The following is a 20,275-nucleotide window of genomic DNA, read 5'->3' as shown; positions in this document are numbered from 1 at the left end:
ACAAAAAAAACCAACAACAACCCCTCCCAACCCCCCCCTAAAAAAAACCCCAAACCAAAACCAAAACAAAACAAAAAGTTCTTTAAGGGTATCAGGAAGCACCAAGGACACAAGGAGGAGAGGTGGAGGTGACTCCTGACTTAGACCTGCTGGCCCAGTGAGGATTGGAGGGCTTTCTTGGATTCCAACTCTGTCTAGCTGAGAAAATAACTTGGCTTCCACTGGACTCCCAGTCCCGCTCCGCACAAGAGCTGGGGCCAAGCCAAGCAGAAACAGACCAGTGAGTTCAGTCCAAGAACGCTGAGATGAGGGAACCTTAAGCAAAGTCTCAAATTATCACTTTAACTTCTTTTTTCCCCTTGAGACAGGGTTTCTCTGTAGCTTTAGAGCCTGTTCTGGAAACTTGCTCTGTAGTCCAGGCTGGTCTCAAACTCACAGAGATCCGCCTTCCTCTGCCTCCCAAGTGCTGGGATTAAAGGTGTGCGCCACCACCGCCTAGCACTCTTTAGCTTTTTATGCTAGAATTAAGGGAGAAAAAATCCAGGAGAAAAGGGCAAAAGAAAGTATGTAAACAAAAATCCGAAGAGACTGCCTCCCAGCAGGATGCCCACCCTGGAGTTCTGCAGAAACATCAGAGAAATTCGGCACATGAAGTAGGACTGGAAAATGGACAGTAGGAAACGTACTGACTAAAGCCTGGGGAGAGAAAAAGGAAGAAGGGTGAATGCAGGAGAGATACAATGGGGACTGAGACAGATAGAAAGGTGGGAAACTAGATGGCTCAGGAAGGAAAGCTTTTTTACTTCAGGGTCTGGTACTTGGCTCCCGCTGTAAGGGCTTCAACACAGCCAACAGAATTAAAACCGAGGCGAACAGCTGAGCACAGCATGCATGTCTGCCACTGAGGCTGAGGCAGGCAGATGCATGGCCAGCCTGGGCTACATGTAGACAGTTTGTTAGACAAGCTGGGGGGCAGATAAGCATCACTTTCCACGGGTCCTCAGTCCTGACATGTTTAACCTACAGTTCCACTGTACAGCTAAGGCCTTCACCCTGCATAGTCCTTTCCAAAGGACACTGAAGTGGAGTGGGAAGGACAGACACACAGACTTTACTACTCAGCTCTTAATAATGAATAGAAAATCCAGACAAAATTAGGAAATTAAGGATATTTTGCAACACAATAACTCAAATAGATCTAAGAGATCACACAGAGTGCTCTAACCAACAGCAGTTATCCACACTCAAGTGTTTATGTGATATTCTATAGGACCAACATTGAGTTACGCCACAAACCAAGTCTTTTGTTTTTCTTCTCGTTTTCCGAGACAGGGTTTCTTTGTGAAACAGCCCTAGCTGTCTTGGAACTCAAATAAACATTACTTAGCCAAAGAGACCCCTGCATCAGTCACCTTCCCCGACACTCACTCAGCCTCCCACCGCGTTGATCTGGGACTGCTTTCTGCGTCTAGAGCCAGCCCACCTGACACTGCTCCCTGAAACCCAAGAGGCCCAGACTCAAAACCAAGCATCATTTGGCTAATCCACTACCTGACAGCAAACAAAGACCTCAACACACACCAACAAAGGTGTGACCAGATATCCACACCAAGAAACACCACGAATAGAGCTCTAGATGCTTAGATCACATCCCCCAAACATAAACATTAACACCGAAGACAGCTGCCTCCTCCAGAAACCAGCTCCCTAGTACAGTGTTTCCTAAAAAAAGCAACGGAACTGAAACACAAGAGGCGACTTCAAAATGACACACTCATGAACCTTAAAAAGGATATGGATACGGGCTGGAGAGATGGTTTAGTGGGTGATAACTCTTTATGCTCTTTCAGAGGACCCAGGTTCACTTCCCAGCTCTCACATGGAGGCTCACACCTGTCCGTAACTCAGTTCCAGGGTTCCTGACACCCTCACACAGATGTACATGTAGGCAAAACACCAATGGACATAACTGAACATCAATGAACATAAATTTTAAAAAGAGGATATGAATAAATATCTCAGTGAAGACTAGAAAAACACAAGCAACTAGTTGAATGAATTAATGAAAACAATTCAAGGCATGAAAATAGAATTTAACAAAGAAATAGAATCACTATATAAAAGCCAAACTTAATAAAACTCACAATGAAAAACTCAGGAAGCCAAACAAAAAGCTCAGATAAAAGCCTCACCAACAGATCAAACCATGTAGAGGACAGAATTTCACATCTGGAAGACAAGATAAAAAAAAATAGATAGCTCAGTCAAAGAAAATATTCAATCTAAAAAGTCAGGCATAAAACATTCAAAAAATCTAGGACACCATGAACCCTATAAACAATAGTTATAGAGGAAGAAAAAAAAACCTAGATCAAAAGCATAGAAAATAGTTTTAGCAAAATCATAAAAGAAAATTTCCCAAATTTATAGAAAGAGGAGCCTATCAAGGCACAAAAGGTATACAGAACACCAACTGATCAGGACCAGAAAAGACGGTCTCCACTACACATAGTCAAACACTAATGTACAGAATGAAAAGGGAGATTAAGAACTGCAAGGGAAGCTAGGCACTGGAGGTGCACACCTTTAATCCCAACACTCAGGAGTAGGAGGCAAGCAGATCTCTGAGTGTGAGGGCAGACTGGTCTACAGAGTGAGTTCCAGGACAGCCAGGTCTTCATGGAGAAACCCCGTCTCGAAAAACAGTGACAACAACAACAACAACAAGCTGCAAGGGAAAAAGACCGAGTCACATATAAATGCAGGCCCACTGACTTACCAGTGGAGGGCCTGGATGGGTGTTCTATAAACTCTGAAAAATCATAGAGACAAACCCAGACTACTATACCCAGCAAAACTATCAACCACACTAGAAGGAAAACATCCCATGATTTAAAAAAAAAAAAAAATTAAGACATTTCTGACCACCAGTCCAGCTCTATAGAAAATAATAGGAGGAAAACTTAACTCTAAAAGTTAGGTGAACTACACCCAATAGAACACAAGGAAAAAAATAATAACAGAACAGGAAACCCAAATAAATTTTAGAACAAAAACAAAACTAACAACAACAAAAACATAACAGGAATTAATAAGCACTACTAAAAAACTCTCAATTTTTTAGATTTATGTATTTTATTTTATGGGAGTTTTGCCTGCATGTATGTCTGTGCATCATGTACATGACTGGAGTCCTTGGATGACAGGAGTGGTAATGGATCCTCTGGAACTGGGCAGCCATAGATGGCTGTGAGCCACCATGAGTGCTGGGGACCAAACCATGTCCTGTGCAAGAATGGCAAGCACTTTTAACCACCGAGCCATATCTCCAGCACCAATAACTCTGATCTTAAGTCCCCAATAAAAAGACACGAACTAATAGACCGCGTTAGAGAACAAAATCTATCTTTTTGCTGCCTCCAATAATCATCAATGATAGATATCACCTCAGGGTAAAGGGGCAGGAAAAGGAACTCCCAAGAAAACAGAACTAAGACATAAGCAGGTATGTATATATCCACCAAAAGGATGTTACAATTGTAATCCCTTTTGCACCAAACACAAGAACCCCCTAAATTCATAAAAGAAACACTACTACAGCTAAAATTACATACTAATCCTCTCATAGTGATACTGATGTCAAAACCCTACACTCACCAATAGAGAGGTCATCCAAATAAAAACTAATCAGAAATATTGGAGCTAAATAACATCATAAGTCCCTTTAATCCCAGCACTCGGGAGGTAGAGGCAGGCGGATCTCTGTGAGTCTGAGGCCAGCCTGATCTACAAGAGCTAGTTCCAGGACAGGAACCAAAAAAGCTACGGAGAAACCCTGTCTCGAAAATTCAAAAAAAAAATTCATAAGTCAAATGAACCTTATAGAATACAGGATATTCTACCCAAACACTGAAAAATATATTCCCTTCTCAGCAGTCCATGGAACTTTCTCTAAAATTAATCACATATTAGGATACAAAGCAAGTTTTAACAGATATAGGAAAATTGGAATAACATTCTGCATCCTATCTGACCATCATGGATTAAAACCGGTATCAGCTACAAGCGGAGTACAGAAAGCACACAAACTTCACGAAGCTGAACAACTCACTAACACTTTTAACCACTGAGCCATATCTCCAGTACCAATAACTCTGATCTTAATTCCCCAATAAAAGACACAAACTAATAGACCGCATTAGAAAGTAGGGTGAAGACAGAAATCAAAAAGGAAATTAAACATTTTTTCTATTGGATAAAAATTAAAATACAACACACCAAAATAAAGGCAGTTCAAAAAGGAAAGTTCATAGCATTAAGCACCTATATCAAAAAATTAGAGAGCTTATATTAATAACTTAACACACTTGAAAGCGCTAGAAAGACAAATAAAATCATGGCTGAAATTAATGAAATAGAAACAAAAAATACAAAGGTCAATGAAGAGTTGATTCTCTGAAAAAAAATTCAGTGAGATCAATAAACCTTTAGCCAAATTAACCAAAAGAAAAAGAGAAGACCCAAATTAGTAAAATTAGGAATGAAAAGGGAGACATTATAACAGACACTGAAGAAATGCAGGAAATCATAGGGATACACTTTAAAAAATCTGCATTTCATCAAATTGGGAAACCTAAAAGAATGGAAAATTTTTTTTTACACATATGACCTACTAAAGATAAGTCAAAATGAAATAAACAATTTAAAACAGATACATAACCCCTAGTGAAATAAAAAAAAAAGCAATAAAAAGATCATAGTATCCAGTACTGGCAGCAGGAGGATCTCTGTGAGTTCAAGGACAGCTTGGTCTACACAGCGAGTTTAGCAGTAGGTAAAGAAACCCTGTCTCTAACAAAACAAAACAAACAACCTGTAAGAAAAATAAAAAGGCAAGGTAAAACAGATACGTTGATAATGGAATAGAAAGAAGAGAAGACCCACACATAACTCCGCATGCCTACAGAATTTTTATTTTATTTTATTTTTTAGGCTTTTTGAGACAAGGTAGCTCTGGTTGTCTGCAACTGTAGACCAGGCTAGCCTTAAACTCACAGATCACAGAAACTGCCTCCCAAGTGCTAGAATGAAAGGTTTGAGCCACCATCCCCAGCCTGATTTTTGACAAAGAAACAAAAAACATACACTGGAGAAAAGACAGCATATTCAACAAATCATGCTAGTCAAAGTGGATAACGCAGACAGAAGAATGAAAATAGATTCAAGTCTATTTTCACAAAAGCCAACTCTAATGGATTAAAGATCTAAACAGAAGACCAATACCTTCAATCTGATAGAAGAGAAAGGAGGAAATTTGCCTTAACTCATTGGCACAGGAAAGAACTTTCTAAACAGGATTCTGACAGCACAGGTATTAATAAATGGAATCTCATGAAGCTCAAAAGCTTCATCACGGAAACAAATAACTAGCCAGATAGTGGCAGCACACGCCTTTAACCCCAGCACTCGGGAAGCAGAGGCAGGTGGATCTCTGAGTTCAAGACCAGCTTAGTCTACAAGAAGAGTTCCAGGACAGCCAGGACTACACAAAGAAACCCTGTGAAAAACCAAGAGAATAAGCAGGTGGAAAGACAAACCGTATGTTCATATGAGCATGGGCTAAGAGATGTGCAGCACCTTATCAACCACGTGAGGACAAGTCACTGAGCAGGCGGGTATCAGAACCTGCATCCCACAAAAGGCAAATGTGACAGATTAAAGGTCGAATGGAGAAAAGCAAAGCCACAAAAGCACAAGAAAAGGAGGTAGTATTTTTATTATTAATTACTATTATTTTGAAGTAGAAAACGAATTCCTAAGTAAGCACCTGAGTCCAGATGTGATAAAAGAAACACCTGGGCAGATGGCATTATAAATTAAAGAAGCCTGAGTCCAGATGTGATAAAAGAAACACCTGGGCAGATGGCATTATAAATTAAAGAAGCCTGAGTCCAGACGTGATAAAAGAAACACCTGGGCAGATGGCATTATAAATTAAAGGTGCCTGAGTCCAGACGTGATAAAAGAAACACCTGGGCAGATGGCATTATAAATTAAAGGTGCCTGAGTCCAGACGTGATAAAAGAAACACCTGGGCAGATGGCATTATAAATTAAAGGTGCCTGAGTCCAGACGTGATAAAAGAAACACCTGGGCAGATGGCATTATAAATTAAAGGCACCTGACTGGGGCCATACTAGCCACACAGGGAGCAGACAACAGACGACAGCCACAGCCTCCGATAAACCAACAAGAGAATCACAAACTACAGAAAACCCAGTGTAAATGGAATAAACAAGGTAATATAGATTCACAAGTTAGAGAGAAAACAAGAACGGAAATAAGAAGGAAAGAGTCAGGCAACGCTACCAGTTTCACTGTGAAGCAATTTACCAGGATCTCCCATTCAAAATGTACCTCCCCTTTGGCTCAGTAATTTAGGAGACATTTATCCAGTAGATCTGGATAGATCTAAAAAAGTACGCAGGGCAAATATAAAGGGATATTTGTGACGGAAAACAACACACCTGAAAGGTTCAGGGACCAGGTATTACAGCAGGGATTATTCACCCCGTGGGAGGGTGTGGAAGGAAAAAACAGTAAGAGCTGGAGACAGCAGTACGGAACTCCGAAATCTGTCCGATGGTGTGGTACCACTGCCAAGTGCAAACACTCTGGGAGCAACTGAGAGGGAGGTCGGGCTCACCTGCTCCACGTGGGGCTCCTTGGCAAAGGAGATCCTGGAGATGGAATGGGATGAGATACAGAGCTCGTGCCCGTTCACTTCACCCTCCTCAACTTCCACTATACCTGTAAGGGAGGGGCAGTTAGTGTGGTACCAAGGCATCCCACTTCAGAAGCACTGTGGACAGTCACGGGAAACCTTAACTTTGCTACCACCCAGGTACAGCATTTCTTCCCTCTCCCTCTGAAGTTACTCTTGCAGGTACCAAGGAAGTGACTCAGAACCCCCCACCCCCTTGTGTGTGTCTGTTTACTCATGTGGAGGTCAGAGGTTCACTTTGAGTGTCTTTCTCTGTGGTTTTCTTTCTTACTTTTTTTGGAGACATGTTCAGTCTCTCACCCTTTTGCTAGGCTGGCTGGTGGCTAGAAAGCCCTAGCGATTTGCCTGTCTCGGCACTCGCAATGCCGGCTTACAGTGTAGCACTGTTTTGTGGGTATTGGGGATTCGGACTCAGGTCCTCATGCTCACACACAGAAAGCACTTTGCCCACTAAGCTACCTCCCCAGCCCCCATGCCTGTTCTTGAGACGGGGTCTCATTATGCTGCTTAGGCTGGTCTGGAATTCATGTAGTTAAGAATCTCCTGCCTCCTCCCTCTAATGGGGCGTACAGGGCAAATGCTCAAAGGAGGGTCACCTCTGCAGAGGTGCTTGAACTCCAGTCCTCCGACCTGACCTGCATTTCTCCACAGGAGTAGTACTACCCTATGCTGAAGAAGGAGCCACAGATGAAGGCCCTCTGGCTTTTGCACACTCCCGTGTCTGACAGTGCCTGGTGCCAGCATCACTCCAAGTTAGGTAATCCTGAACAGGAGTGAGGCTGGACATGGTCAAAGTCACACAGGCTGTCAAGTGAGTTCTAAGACATCAGCTTGTCAGACTTCCAGACAAAGACCATGTGGCCAGCTGGCCTGTTCTTGCCAGGACTGTCTGTCCTTTGAGCATATACTGTGCTGGTACGGGTAAAACACCAAAACTCAGACTGAGCTAGGAAGGCTGAAGTCCGGAGAACTGTCATCTCCACCGTCCCGACAACACTTACAGCCACCCGAGACGACTGCTGTAAGGTGGCCAGCAGGCCCTGGGAAGGGGCCCCGTACCTGTGTTCTGGGCACTGACGAAGGCCACCTTGTTGGTGTCAGGCTTGAGGCGGATGAAGCCACACTCTCTGTGCATTGGTTTGTGTGTGTCTGGATGGAAGGAGTTGAACCTGGAAGGGAAATCAGAGTGTGAAGCAGACACAGGACCTCAAAGGGCCGCCTCACAAAACTTGCTGCTGCAAGGCTTCTCCTCTGGGCGTGACATGATCATCCCATGCCACCTTGGAGATCACCTCAGCCTCGTAGTCATGGCAACAGAAGAAGTAAAACAGTGACAGCTAGGCCTATGAAAGTGGTGAAGTGGCTTTTTGCTTCTCACTGCATAGCCCTGGCTGGCCTGTAACTCACAATCTGCCTGTTTCTTAAGTACTGGGATCAAAGACACGTATCGCCACACCCAGCTAATAATAGTTTTAACACTCCCAGTAGAAGGGGAGAGCCATAGGCACTTCCCCGGGAATTCTAGCCGCCATTCTCTTCTGCCTCACCTCTGAGCCGTATGGTAAGATGGGACTTCGCAGAGACATGGCTACTTAAGGGTCACCTACAGTTTTCTAAGTAACCTCTATAATCTCATTGGTTTGAGAACCACTTTGGTCCACAGTTGGTGAGTAGACATTTGTTCATGTCTCCTTGGGAGATTTCATGCAGCGAGCTGGAGTCCTAATGTGAGGCGGCAGATCCCGATGGACTCGGGAAGCGCAACTACACAGCCGTCAGGACTTTCCCATGTGTATGAGGTATGTGTCTTTCTGCTACGGCAGCAGTCAGGGGCCTTGCTCTGGGTAGTAAATCACATAACTAACACTGAGACATTGGGTGTGGTGGGAGGCATTCCTTAGGACGGCTTTCTTGCTCCATGTTGACCCTGATGAGGGAGGTCCCACCTGAAAACAGCTCAAGAACCACAGCAGTCCTGGAGAGCAGCACGGATGGGACAAGGGTCCAGCAGGCTGCGATGGCAGCTGTGTGATTGCTGCTGCATATAAGACATGTGACCAAAATCAGGACGGCTCCCCAGCAAGCCTTTGCTTGAGTCAAGTAAGAATTACGATGGGAAGGGTCATACAGCCATTATTCTCCATGTTAGTCCTGATTTAGCAGGTAAATTAGATACAAAGATGAGTTAAAAGAATTGCTGGCTCACCACTTCTTGTTGCTGGGGGAGGGGGTGCGCAAAACAGAAAGAGCACACATTAGATCTGTGTTAAATAGTCCCTCCTGTGAGTGACTAAAGACCTGAATCCCATGGAAGAGTCAGCTGGTGAAGAGGAAAAGATAAGGTAAAAATGACAGAAGTTACGGCTCAGTCCAACTTCTCATCTACGGGAAGGGAAAGTCTATAGTTCAGCAGGCAGACTGGATGCACAGAAAATCAAGAGTCAGGGAATACTTGGAACAGTCTGAGTTGGGAGCGACTTCTAAGAAGGAAGTGAAAGGGGTCTGGAGAGATGACTCAGAGGTTAAGAGCACTGGCTGCTCTTCCAGAGGTCCTGAGTTCAATTCCCAGCCACCACATGGAGGCTCACAATCATCTATGATGAGATCTGGTGCCCTCTTCTGGCCTGCAGGCATACACACAGACAGAACACTGGATAGTAAATAAATCTTTTTTAAAAAAGGAAGTGAGAACTCACAACCTGGTTTGGCTCTTAAGCCTGTGGAAGGAGAGTTTAACTGATCAATATAACCCATCCCTTCTTGGAACAAAGGCTGAATAACCTGAGACAACAGGAAGGAAATCAGTTCCTGGTGGACTGGCTCTTTGTCATTACGACACTCAGTTATCAACAGCGGAGAGCCCCATGAATCAGAGAGGAGGGACAGAAAGAAGCCACTGAGGAAAAGTAGAGAGAGGTGGTGCATGGAGCCAAGTTCACTGAGCAGGAAGGGACCATTTTTTCTATTTAAATAAGAAATTTAACTCAGCAGGGACCCTGGGAATGGGAATGGAGCTCTAGTTGCTTAGCTGAGCCCCTTGCTGGGTATTATCTTTATAAGGTAGAAGAGGTTTTTTGCTGAATCTGGGTGACTTAAATTGGACCCTTAAAGTGTTGCAGCAATCAAGAGGAAATGAAGGGAGGATAAAACAGATAAGGGAGTTTGTCTTGTCATCTGAAGGCACATATGACAAGATTTGTGTCAAACTGAAATTCCTCAGGAAATAAAACGGCAGAAAGACAAATGCTATTCTCGTGAGCATCACAGAAAACATCAACGACAAAACAGTGCAGATGGAAATACGAAGTGTGTTGATGATCACCTACTCCTGTCCAGGTAGGCTATGCACACTCCCCTCCTGCAGGAAGTCAGGTTAGACTATTCTGACTATGGGAGCTATTCACCCAGGCTGCAATTTTCACGGCAGCTTAGGGAGTTGAGGGAGAGGCAATGGCAGTGGTTACTTTCACAGAGCCCAGAGTCTGCCTGGCAGACCCGGGGAGCCAACTCAAGTGTCAGGAGTGAGAATGCAGACATGAGAACAGCCCTTCTCCCCCATTGGCTCTGAACTGTGCTGAACACAAGCTAGCCCCTCAGGAGAAGAGAAATGCTTATCAGCACCATGGCAACAGTGCCCAAGGATAAAGAGGCAAAATAGTTCAAAGAGAATAACTGGGCCACAGACAACTACATAAAGCAATAAATACCTTCTCCATGCCATTATATCCTGTGTGCTTGCTTGAGGGTACAACTGAGACAAGTGATGGAACTGCTCTCATGCTGTGTTGGACCTCACGACATTGTTCTTTAGTATCCTCTTTTAGCTGCTCACCCCGAGATCAACTCAGACTTGCTTAACGGATAGTGGTGCCTACAAAAGGGCTACATTACATAGGTGGTGTGACACCATAGAAACGGCAGATCCTGCATGGATGGAGAAAACGTGCCAAAAGCTATGAGGCTGTCAACTAAAAATCTCAGGGCCACGTAGGTTACTCCCCTAGAAGTTGTTTGTCAGAAAGAACCCCAAAAATCATAAAGAGTACTCTCATCGCTGTTGGTTCTAAGTCAGAACTAGACGGCTGGACCTCCCCGATGAAGATACTACAGGCTTTGGTTGCAGACAATGGAAGCTGAACTCAGCTGGAAGCTCCTGTGCTCACAGCTTTGCTGCTCAGGAGAACAGCCAGGAACAGTCCTACTGTAGACTGAGAGCCACGCTACCAGACTGCCACGCAGGTTGTGCCCACTGGAAGAATAGTAGCAGCAACTATTATGAGTGCAGCCAGCAACTTTCCAACTGTATTTAAGGCTTTCCCCACAAAAGAGAATTCACATCTGGTAATGTAAGTGAGAACAAAAATCATGGCTGGGAAGCCTGGGGGCGGATTTCATTTTTGTTGAATGGATGTGTATAACTATCACATGACCTTCCAAATATCTGTGTTCATGCCCACGGTTTATTACTACTATTGGCCTTGGTTGTGGAGAGAAGACTTCTTACAGTGGTGGTGGTAAGGTGTAAAGATTCATGGTTAAACTGTTGAAAATAATAATGCCCATCTAAGTGACATAGTGATCAAATGCTTTAAAAAGGAGAAAAAGAACTCATACACACATCACCTTTCCAAGGTAAGACCTGGAGGATAGGGGTCTGGTGTGCTATGTTTTTCTCTCAGGCTTTACATGTTTTCCTTGTTCTAGAAACCATGGCAACAAAATACCCAGAACAATATGGTGATGGCTAGATCTGTGGTAACAGAGCTGTCGGTGCTCTTCAGCACAGGACCTCTGCCTGGGGTTCCACACATTACTGCCTCCTGTCCACTGTCCACCGACAGGTGCAAGTGACGGGGAGATGCTTGGGTATACAGAAGTGGAAGGCTGGCTAAAAGGGAGCTCTATGATGCCGCTTCTGTGAGGTTGCTATCCATGATGGGGTGTACTCTGTGGTAACTTAGCTGTCTGGGGCTACCTATGCTCCTATAAGTAACCTCTCACCCATGTCCCATAAATATGCCCAACAAGTTCACTGGTTCACCAAGTCAGACCCTGATAGAATCCTGCTGTTGATACCCTAGCTGGAGTGAACAGTTCATGATCCCCAGAAAAGGTCATGCAGTATTGCAAAAATCCCTGTGGAAGGAGCATCAGCTACGGGTCTGCAGGGGCATGAATTAGTCTGGTCAGAAGGGTTCCTCTGACTCTGATCTATCTGCCAGCCCCCAGCACCACCCTTTCATTTCCTGTTAACTCTTCCTAGACGACCAACTCTTTAGAGAAAGGAAATCGTGTGTGTGTATGTCCACTGCTGGACTTGAAGCAGGTATTAGCCGTCACACCTCTGACCCAGAATCTAATAATATGGAGTATCAGGTCTTTTAAGCTTGTGTATTTCAGTTTTCAGTCTTAGGCACTGCTATAAACACTATAGATAATTAAAGTAGAATCCTACCTTATCAGAACTTTCCTCTCTGGAATTTTTTCTTTTTCTTTTTTCTTTTTTGAGACAGGGTCGAATTGTATAGCCTTTGTTCGCCTGGAACTTACTATGTAGAACATGCTGACCTTGAACTTAAAAGATCTACCTGTCTCTATCTCCCCAATGCCAGGGTTAAATAGAATTCCCTATGGCAGAAATGCAATAGGCATTGAATTAGGGTCCAATTTCTAATTAACCTTTGTCACATATTCATACCGACAGAGTACACATGTCTATAATCCCAGCAGTTAGGAGGCAAAAGCAAGACGCCAGCAGGGTCTACACTGTTATACCCTGACATGAAAAGACTGGGCTGGGCTGTGAATGCCATGTAGTATAGAGACTGTTCATGCACAAGGCCTAGTGGGGAAGAGAGGGAAAGAGAGAGGAAGAAAGAAGAGAGAAGAAAGAAGGAAGAGGGAAGGGACGAAGGGAGGGAGGGAAAAGAGGAAAGAAAGAAGAAGGAAAGGAGGGAGTGAGGGGGAGGGAGAAGTAAGGCGCGAGCCTGATTCTTACTATCTGGGTCCATTATTTGCCTGTTTTCTTTATGGAGGCCCAAAAATGTGAGTCTACTTCCAGCTTGTCTGAAGGTCAGAGTTCAGCCTGTTCAGAGTTGTTGACAACAACTGTGGCTCCACCCTGACCTAGGGTGTGGGTACTCGGTGTTTTGGACATTAAGGTGGCCCACACAGGTAGATCCGCTCCACCCTGACCAATGGTCAGGAAATTCAAGCATACTTTCTGCTCCTTCTTTTGAGACAGGGGTTTGACCTTGGAAGATGCTGTCTTCAGGGCTCTCGGTCTAGGGTGGGTTCACTACCTAAACAACAAAAGGACTTGATGTCTCAAAGTATTAAAGCAAGTAACTGTTCGAGTTGTCTTTTGTATCATGTTAAAGCAGTCTTTGCCTTCTCCCCCCCCATTGTATTGGGGTAGAAAACTGTTGGGAACTTAAATGCAGGTGGATTTCAGTATTCCCTGGAACTCCCTCCCAGGACTACCCTGTGTTTCTGGACCTCCCTCCCAGGACTACCCTGTGTTTCTGGAACTCCCTCCCAGGACTACCCTGTGTTTCTGGACCTCCCTCCCAGGACTACCCTGTGTTTCTGGAACTCCCTCCCAGGACTACCCTGTGTTTCTGGACCTCCCTCCCAGGACTACCCTGTGTTTCTGGAACTCCCTCCCAGGACTACCCTGTGTTTCTGGAACTCCCTCCCAGGACTACCCTGTGTTTCTGGAACTCCCTCCCAGGACTACCCTGTGTTTCTGGAACTCCCTCCCAGGACTACCCTGTGTTTCTGGAACTCCCTCCCAGGACTACCCTGTGTTTCTGGAACTCCCTCCCAGGACTACCCTGTGTTTCTGGAACTCCCTCCCAGGACTACCCTGTGTTTCTGGAACTCCCTCCCAGGACTACCCTGTGTTTCTGGAACTCCCTCCCAGGACTACCCTGTGTTTCTGGACCTCCCTCCCAGGACTACCCTGTGTTTCTGGAACTCCCTCCCAGGACTACCCTGTGTTTCTGGAACTCCCTCCCAGGACTACCCTGTGTTTCTGGAACTCCCTCCCAGGACTACCCTGTGTTTCTGGAACTCCCTCCCAGGACTACCCTGTGTTTCTGGAACTCCCTCCCAGGACTACCCTGTGTTTCTGGAACTCCCTCCCAGGACTACCCTGTGTTTCTGGAACTCCCTCCCAGGACTACCCTGTGTTTCTGGAACTCCCTCCCAGGACTACCCTGTGTTTCTGGAACTCCCTCCCAGGACTACCATGTGTTTCTGGACCTCCCTCCCAGGACTACCCTGTGTTTCTGGACCTCCCTCCCAGGACTACCCTATGTTTCTGGAACTCCCTCCCAGGACTACCCTGTGTTTCTGGACCTCCCTCCCAGGACTACCCTGTGTTTCTGGACCTCCCTCCCAGGACTACCCTGTGTTTCTGGAACTCCCTCCCAGGACTACCCTGTGTTTCTGGAACTCCCTCCCAGGACTACCCTGTGTTTCTGGAACTCCCTCCCAGGACTACCCTGTGTTTCTGGAACTCCCTCCCAGGACTACCCTGTGTTTCTGGAACTCCCTCCCAGGACTACCCTGTGTTTCTGGAACTCCCTCCCAGGACTACCCTGTGTTTCTGGAACTCCCTCCCAGGACTACCCTGTGTTTCTGGAACTCCCTCCCAGGACTACCCTATGTCTCTGCTTTATTATTTTCACTTGTGCCTTTGTACTCTTCACTGATTTTCTGATCCCCATGGCTCTACCCTGGTCAGGGGTATTTTTGTAGAAGCTGGTCTCCAACATTTCTTCCAGTGCTGGAACTTAACCCAGGGCCTCCCACATTCTGGGCAAGTCTCCCACTGCATTATAGCCTCAACTACCTTTTAAATTTATTATTATTATTTTTTATTTTATGTGTATAGGTGTTTTACCTGCATATATGTCTATGTACCACATAAGTGCCCGATGCCTTGCAAGGCTAGAAGAGGACAACAGATCCCCCGAAACTGTAGTTACAGATGGTTGTTAGCCACCTTTTAGGTGCCAGAAATCAAACCTAGGACCAAGGTCCTCCAGAAAAGCAGGAGGAGCTCTTAACTGCTAAACCATCTCTCCAGTCCCATACCTAGCTCTGTTTACTTTTTAAATTTTGAGACAATCTTGCTACATAGCCCTTGATCTTGTGATCCTCCTGCCTCTGTCCCCCAATTGCTGGAATTATAGGCATTAACTACTTGGCTGTTCTAGACTATTTTGAGATTTATTTACATTTTTAAAGATGATTTGGTTTTCCCTCATGGGTATGTGTGTGTATGCCATATGTGTGGAGATACCTGTGGATGCCAGAGGCTGGAGATCCCCTGGAGTTAGAGTGACAGGTAGTTTAGTTTTAAGCTTAAGTTCTAAGAATTGAACTTGAGTCCTTTGGGAAGAGAAATATGCAATCTTAACATGTAAGCCACCTCTCCAGCCCAAGATTTATTTTTTATTTTATATGTTTGGGTGTCTGTCTGCATGAATGACTGTATACCAGGCATGTGCAGTATCCATGAACCAGAAAAGAACATCAGATCCCCTGAAATAGACAGCTGCAATCTGTCATGTGGGTGCTGGGGATTGAACCTCTGAAATGAACTGAACTTAGGTCGTCAGAGTGGAGACTGAAGTAGAAATGGAATTTTCGTGATGTGCTGGAAACAAATCCTGGGCTTGTACGTACGACAAAATCACTCCACCAGTGAGGTATGTCCCTACTCTAAACTTGCTAAACACTATAACTATGGTGATTATATTAAAAGCAACACTATTTCCTATTAAGAACCATAAACTTTCTTGTACACCTCATCTAGTACAGGGTAAAAGTAAAAGAAAGCCACATCCTCTTATTCAGCAACACTATATAGTGACTGATTTCCATACGAGTTAGACTGACACTAGAGATTAAATATGCTTGTCTGCTTAGATTAACAAACTTGTAAACTTGTCATCTTAAAGAATATCGTGGAGCAAGAAAGGACCACTTTCATTATCAACCTGTGCCTCAGCTGCCAGGTTCTGGGAGAGAAATTTCTAAAGCACATCTACAGTGCTTTGGCATCTTCCTGCCTGGCATGTCTCTGACATGTCTGGAGTTATCTGAAGGCCTAGGCAGGCCATCAGCCAGGTAGGGAGGGACTTACGAGAAGTTGAGCATAGGCTGGCCCACATGGGAGATGTGCACCTCCTCCAGGTACTGGAAGGGCTGCAGTGTAGGAAAGGTACCAACTCCTGGCGGGTCTGACAGCCAGGTACCCAGCATCCAGGACAGCGGCTCCACCACTGGGTTCATCTTGGGAGGCTCTGAAAATGAAGGATGGAACAGTAAATGATGTACTTTTGCCAGATCAGCCACACAACCCTCAAATGCCCTGTGGTGAGATCCTCTGGAACCTCTGCAGTGCCGAGTCAGGGTAGTGTGGGGAATGAAGAAAGGAAAGCCAGAGTACCCTCCTCTAACCCCTGGAGTCCTGGGATTGGGATATCGTAGGTGGGCCCCAGAATCAGAGGTGAAAAGCAACAGGCAGGCGAGGCCGGAACTGGAAACTGATAGCTTTCAAGAATATTTCACTCTCCTTTTATTCAGCTGTGCCTTCTTCATATCCACGCAGCAAAACTGTCTCCTAAGTGTGACGGTGGCGCATGGGATCTCTGAGGAGCTGGAAGCAGGGATGAGGTACACTGGAGCAGGCTGCTCTGGGAAGCACTTGTGAAGACAGGGGCTGAGGCTGCTTAGCAGGTGCTTTCTGTGGTTAAGTCTCCTGACCCTAAATCAATACTGCTCTCACCCCAACTCTGCGGAGGTTGTGGTGAGACGGATAAGGACCTCCGGCCCAATTCCCACATGTGGCCAGGATATCTGGTACCCTTCTAAGACTTAAATGTAAGTACTGAATCTGGAGTTTGGTGAAATTCCACTACAGTCCTCCGCTCTACCAACTGAGCTATCGAAGGAGATGATTGAATCTGGAGTTTGGAAAGTAGCTCGGAGGACAAGCTCAGCAGTCTACCGTCTGACATATACTCACTTCCAGAATCAGCGACTCACCATGTGTTCCAGGACAGCCTTAGGAACTACTTTAGTTTCGGTATCACATAACTCTGAACTGAAAGAGTTGGAAAGAAAAACCAGAAAGGAAAAGCCCTTTAAAGGTAGAAAGTTGTCTCCTACCATGTGGGTTCCAGGAGTTGAACTCCGTTCATCAGACCTGGCAGCAAGTGCTTTCACCCACTGAGCCATCTGGACAGTCCTTAAAAATGTCTTTAACTGCATTAGAGAAATGGTCTAGCTGTTAAGAGCACTTATTGCCCTGGTGGAGAACCAGAGCTCAATTCCAAGCACTGCAAGGCCATCCATAATTCCAGTTCTGGGAGACCTGATGCCATCTTTTTACCTGTCCATGAACCAAGGACCCACTGGGTGTACACACATACATGCAGGTAAAAACATTTTACATAAAATATATAAATGTCACAAAAAATTTTAATTTATTATTTTTATTTACATATATGTTTGTGTGTCTATGTGAATGCAACAGGTCAAATTTTGGACATCTTCACTAGATCACAGGCAGACCAAGCTCCCATCTACCCCCTTTTACTTAGGGTGCTGAGTTAGCTCCACATCTCAACTGAAGCCTCTACCCAACAGGCAGGGGTAGGCTGAAAAACACTCTAGTGAGGCTTATGACCTCAAGCTGCTCCAATTAAGGGCATAGGAGAACTGTCACGATGAGCAAGCAGGACAGTCTGCTGCCTAACTTGCTGTCATGATCTTTAACATAACACCTGAGCCCTTCGGTGGGGACAACACAGGTGTCTTGACAGAGGGGGCCCTCTGCAGGAGTCAGATGAGCCTGGCAGCATCCAAACCATAGAGGGCTGTGTATGGAGAAGTGCGGCTGAGTACCTATGTTTCAGAGTGTCTCTGTGGGAAGCCACGACGGACATGTGACATCCTGTACAGTCTGCCGAGGAAACAGCAGTTCTCCCTTACAGCTCTTCCCACATATCTAAAGCACACACAAAAGCAAGCCCTGTCAGTGAGTTGCCTATAAGCATGCCTGTGTCTCATGCATGATTAGCATGTCTATCCTATGAGTGTGTATGCTCCGCGAGCACCTGTGCCCACAGTCAGCAGTCTTCTCCATTCTTTCCCCTTTTACTTTGCTCCCCCTGCCCCCAGTTATGAGCCTGCAGTCGGGATAAGGATGATCTATGTCTGCCCCCTAGGGTGGGAGGCTGGCAACAACAGGCAGTGCAGTCTTCTGACAGGACATATTCAGGACAGGGCGAAGATATGTATGTAACCCATGGAAACACTTTGGCTTCCTCAGGGAGGGGTCAAGAACCCTCTCAGGAGGCAGAGCTAGAATCAGGCCCTGCACTAATGTTCATGACCCACACCTGGTTCTAGTCACATATACCAGCTGCAGACCCAGATGCCCCTTCTGAGAACCAACTATGTCTGTTCCTATCCCCAGTGTCCTCTGCTGCCCCTCACTTTTGCCCAGCACTGCCTTTATTTTAGACCACCCTAATGTGGAATAATCCTTCTGTAACTGTAATTTACACTGTGCTTGGTTTAATAAAGAAGCTGACTGGCCAACAACTGAACAGGATAAGGTTAGGTGGGAAAATCTGACTAAGGGCACTGGGAAGAAGGGAGAAGTCAGAGGAGTCGCCAGTGATACACAGAGAGAGGTGCAAGATGAAAGAGAGGTAATACCATGTGGTAGAATGTAGATTAATATATGGGTTAACTTATGTTGTAAGAGCTAGTTAGCAATGAGCCTGAGCTATCATCAGTCAAGCATTGATAATTAATATTGAGCCTCCATGTCAGTTATTTAGGAACTGGTGGGTGGGAAAGAAAAGTCAGCCTACACCCCTCTATTAGGAGTCACTCAGCTCCTCCCTCCTGGAGTTCTTTCCTCCAGCAGAAACAAGCTCAGACCCCCTGAAACTCTGGTTTCACACTGCTTCCAAGAAGGATAGTCCTCAAATGTTAGGTGAGAGACACAGACCAGGAGAAGGAGGACAGAAAAACAGAATAAACTAAGGCAGGAGAGACTGATACTGAGACTGATCCTGCTGTTTCTTCCCTCCAATCTGTCCGAGGATCTTGCTGGGATGCAGAAAGTAAGTCAGCATCATTGCTGCCTCTTCCAGGAATGAGCATGATTTAAAAAGGTGAGAGTGCTCACTGCTAAGCACGACAAGCTGAGTTGGATCCCTAGAACTCCTACAGTGGAAGGAGAGAACCAACTCCCCTAAGTGGGTACTGGGTCTGAACTCAGATTCTCTGGAAGAGCAGTAAGCACTTCTAGCTGCTGGATCATCTCCTCGGTCTCACTGTGTGACTCAGGCTGACCATGAGTTCCTCCTGCTCAGCTTCCAGAGAACCTTGATCACAGGGATGAGTTACTATACCCCTAAAATCCTGAGCAAGGCTATTGCTTCTGCAAGACAACTCTTCATTAAATCCAAAAGACTAAACCGTGAGATGTGAGTAAGCCTATTCGGGAAAACCCCAAAGCAGTCTAATTAGAAAATGTTCTTCATAGTATCAGGCATTTGAACTCTTGGGCCCCAGTTACTGGTGTTGCTGTCTGAGGAGGTTGAGAGGGTATGATCTTGCTGGAAGAAGTACGTGACTGGGGGCAGACTAAGAGTTAAAACTCAAGGCCACTTCCAGTATGCTCTGCTTTGTGCTTATGGTTGAGGATGTGAGCTCTCAGCTTCCTGCTCTGGCCACAATACCTGCCACCTCCTGCCATGAAAGTCTGTTATCCCTCTGGAACCATAAGCCCAAAGAGACTCTGTCTTCTCTAAGTGCTGTAGTCAGAGTGTTTTATCACAGCAATGGAAAATAACTATACCCAACCAGCAGCCACAGGGTGTCAAAGTGAAGCTATGGCATCACAGCAAATGGAGCACAGCTCCTTCATGGGAACACATGCTGTGTTTCCCAGCACAGATGTGGGCAGAGTGCTAGCCCAAAGTCCAAACTATGGGACCTGATGATGTAGATTAAAAAAAAATAATAATAAAGTTTTAAAAAGGTGACAGTGGAGCAGGGCCCAGCAACAGCTCTACCCCAGGCACAGGGCCTACAGAAATGAAGCACCCTCCAAAGTCAGCCCTAACTATGCGCTGCAGCCAACAGCACAACTCACATCCAACGCCTGCTGAGAGACATGCAGCACAGCATGCCCAGACAGCGAACATTATTAAGTCACAAAAGCAAACGGGTTACCAACTGTACAGCACAAGTAAGCCTGGGCCACAGAAGCAGACTCAAGAGCAGCTTTTACCTGGTTCCACTCTTATGCAGTGTCCAGGGCTCCCATTACACAGAGGGAAAGCAAGCCAGTGTTTCTCCACAGCAGAAGACAGGGCCAACTGACAAGACCACAAGGAAAGAACATGGGTGTAAGTACCTTGTCGCTAGCCTCAGCTGCCAGTGCCCTATGCT

The 20,275-nt window shown here is 45.5% G+C and overlaps 1 protein-coding gene across 4 annotated transcripts in view; it reads right to left on the bottom strand.

Annotated features, from left to right (window-relative positions):
- The window catches only part of Thap4 (THAP domain containing 4), a 42,239-nt gene that overhangs the window by 1,293 nt on the left and 20,671 nt on the right, over window positions 1-20,275 (bottom strand). For all 4 annotated transcript variants that reach the window (XM_075952049.1, XM_075952051.1, XM_075952050.1 and 1 more), the window contains 3 exons: window positions 15,942-16,101; window positions 7,844-7,953; window positions 6,707-6,810 (listed from right to left, as the gene is read on the bottom strand). In XM_075952049.1, coding sequence (XP_075808164.1) covers window positions 6,707-6,810; window positions 7,844-7,953; window positions 15,942-16,101 — 374 coding nt within the window. The remainder of the gene's footprint in view (window positions 1-6,706; window positions 6,811-7,843; window positions 7,954-15,941; window positions 16,102-20,275) is intronic.

This window comes from Microtus pennsylvanicus, chromosome 17 (genome assembly GCF_037038515.1).
Source record: "Microtus pennsylvanicus isolate mMicPen1 chromosome 17, mMicPen1.hap1, whole genome shotgun sequence".
In the NCBI taxonomy this organism is placed as follows: Eukaryota; Metazoa; Chordata; class Mammalia; order Rodentia; family Cricetidae; genus Microtus; species Microtus pennsylvanicus.
Note: the sequence above shows the minus strand (reverse complement) of the source record. Positions and strands in the feature narration are given on the sequence as shown.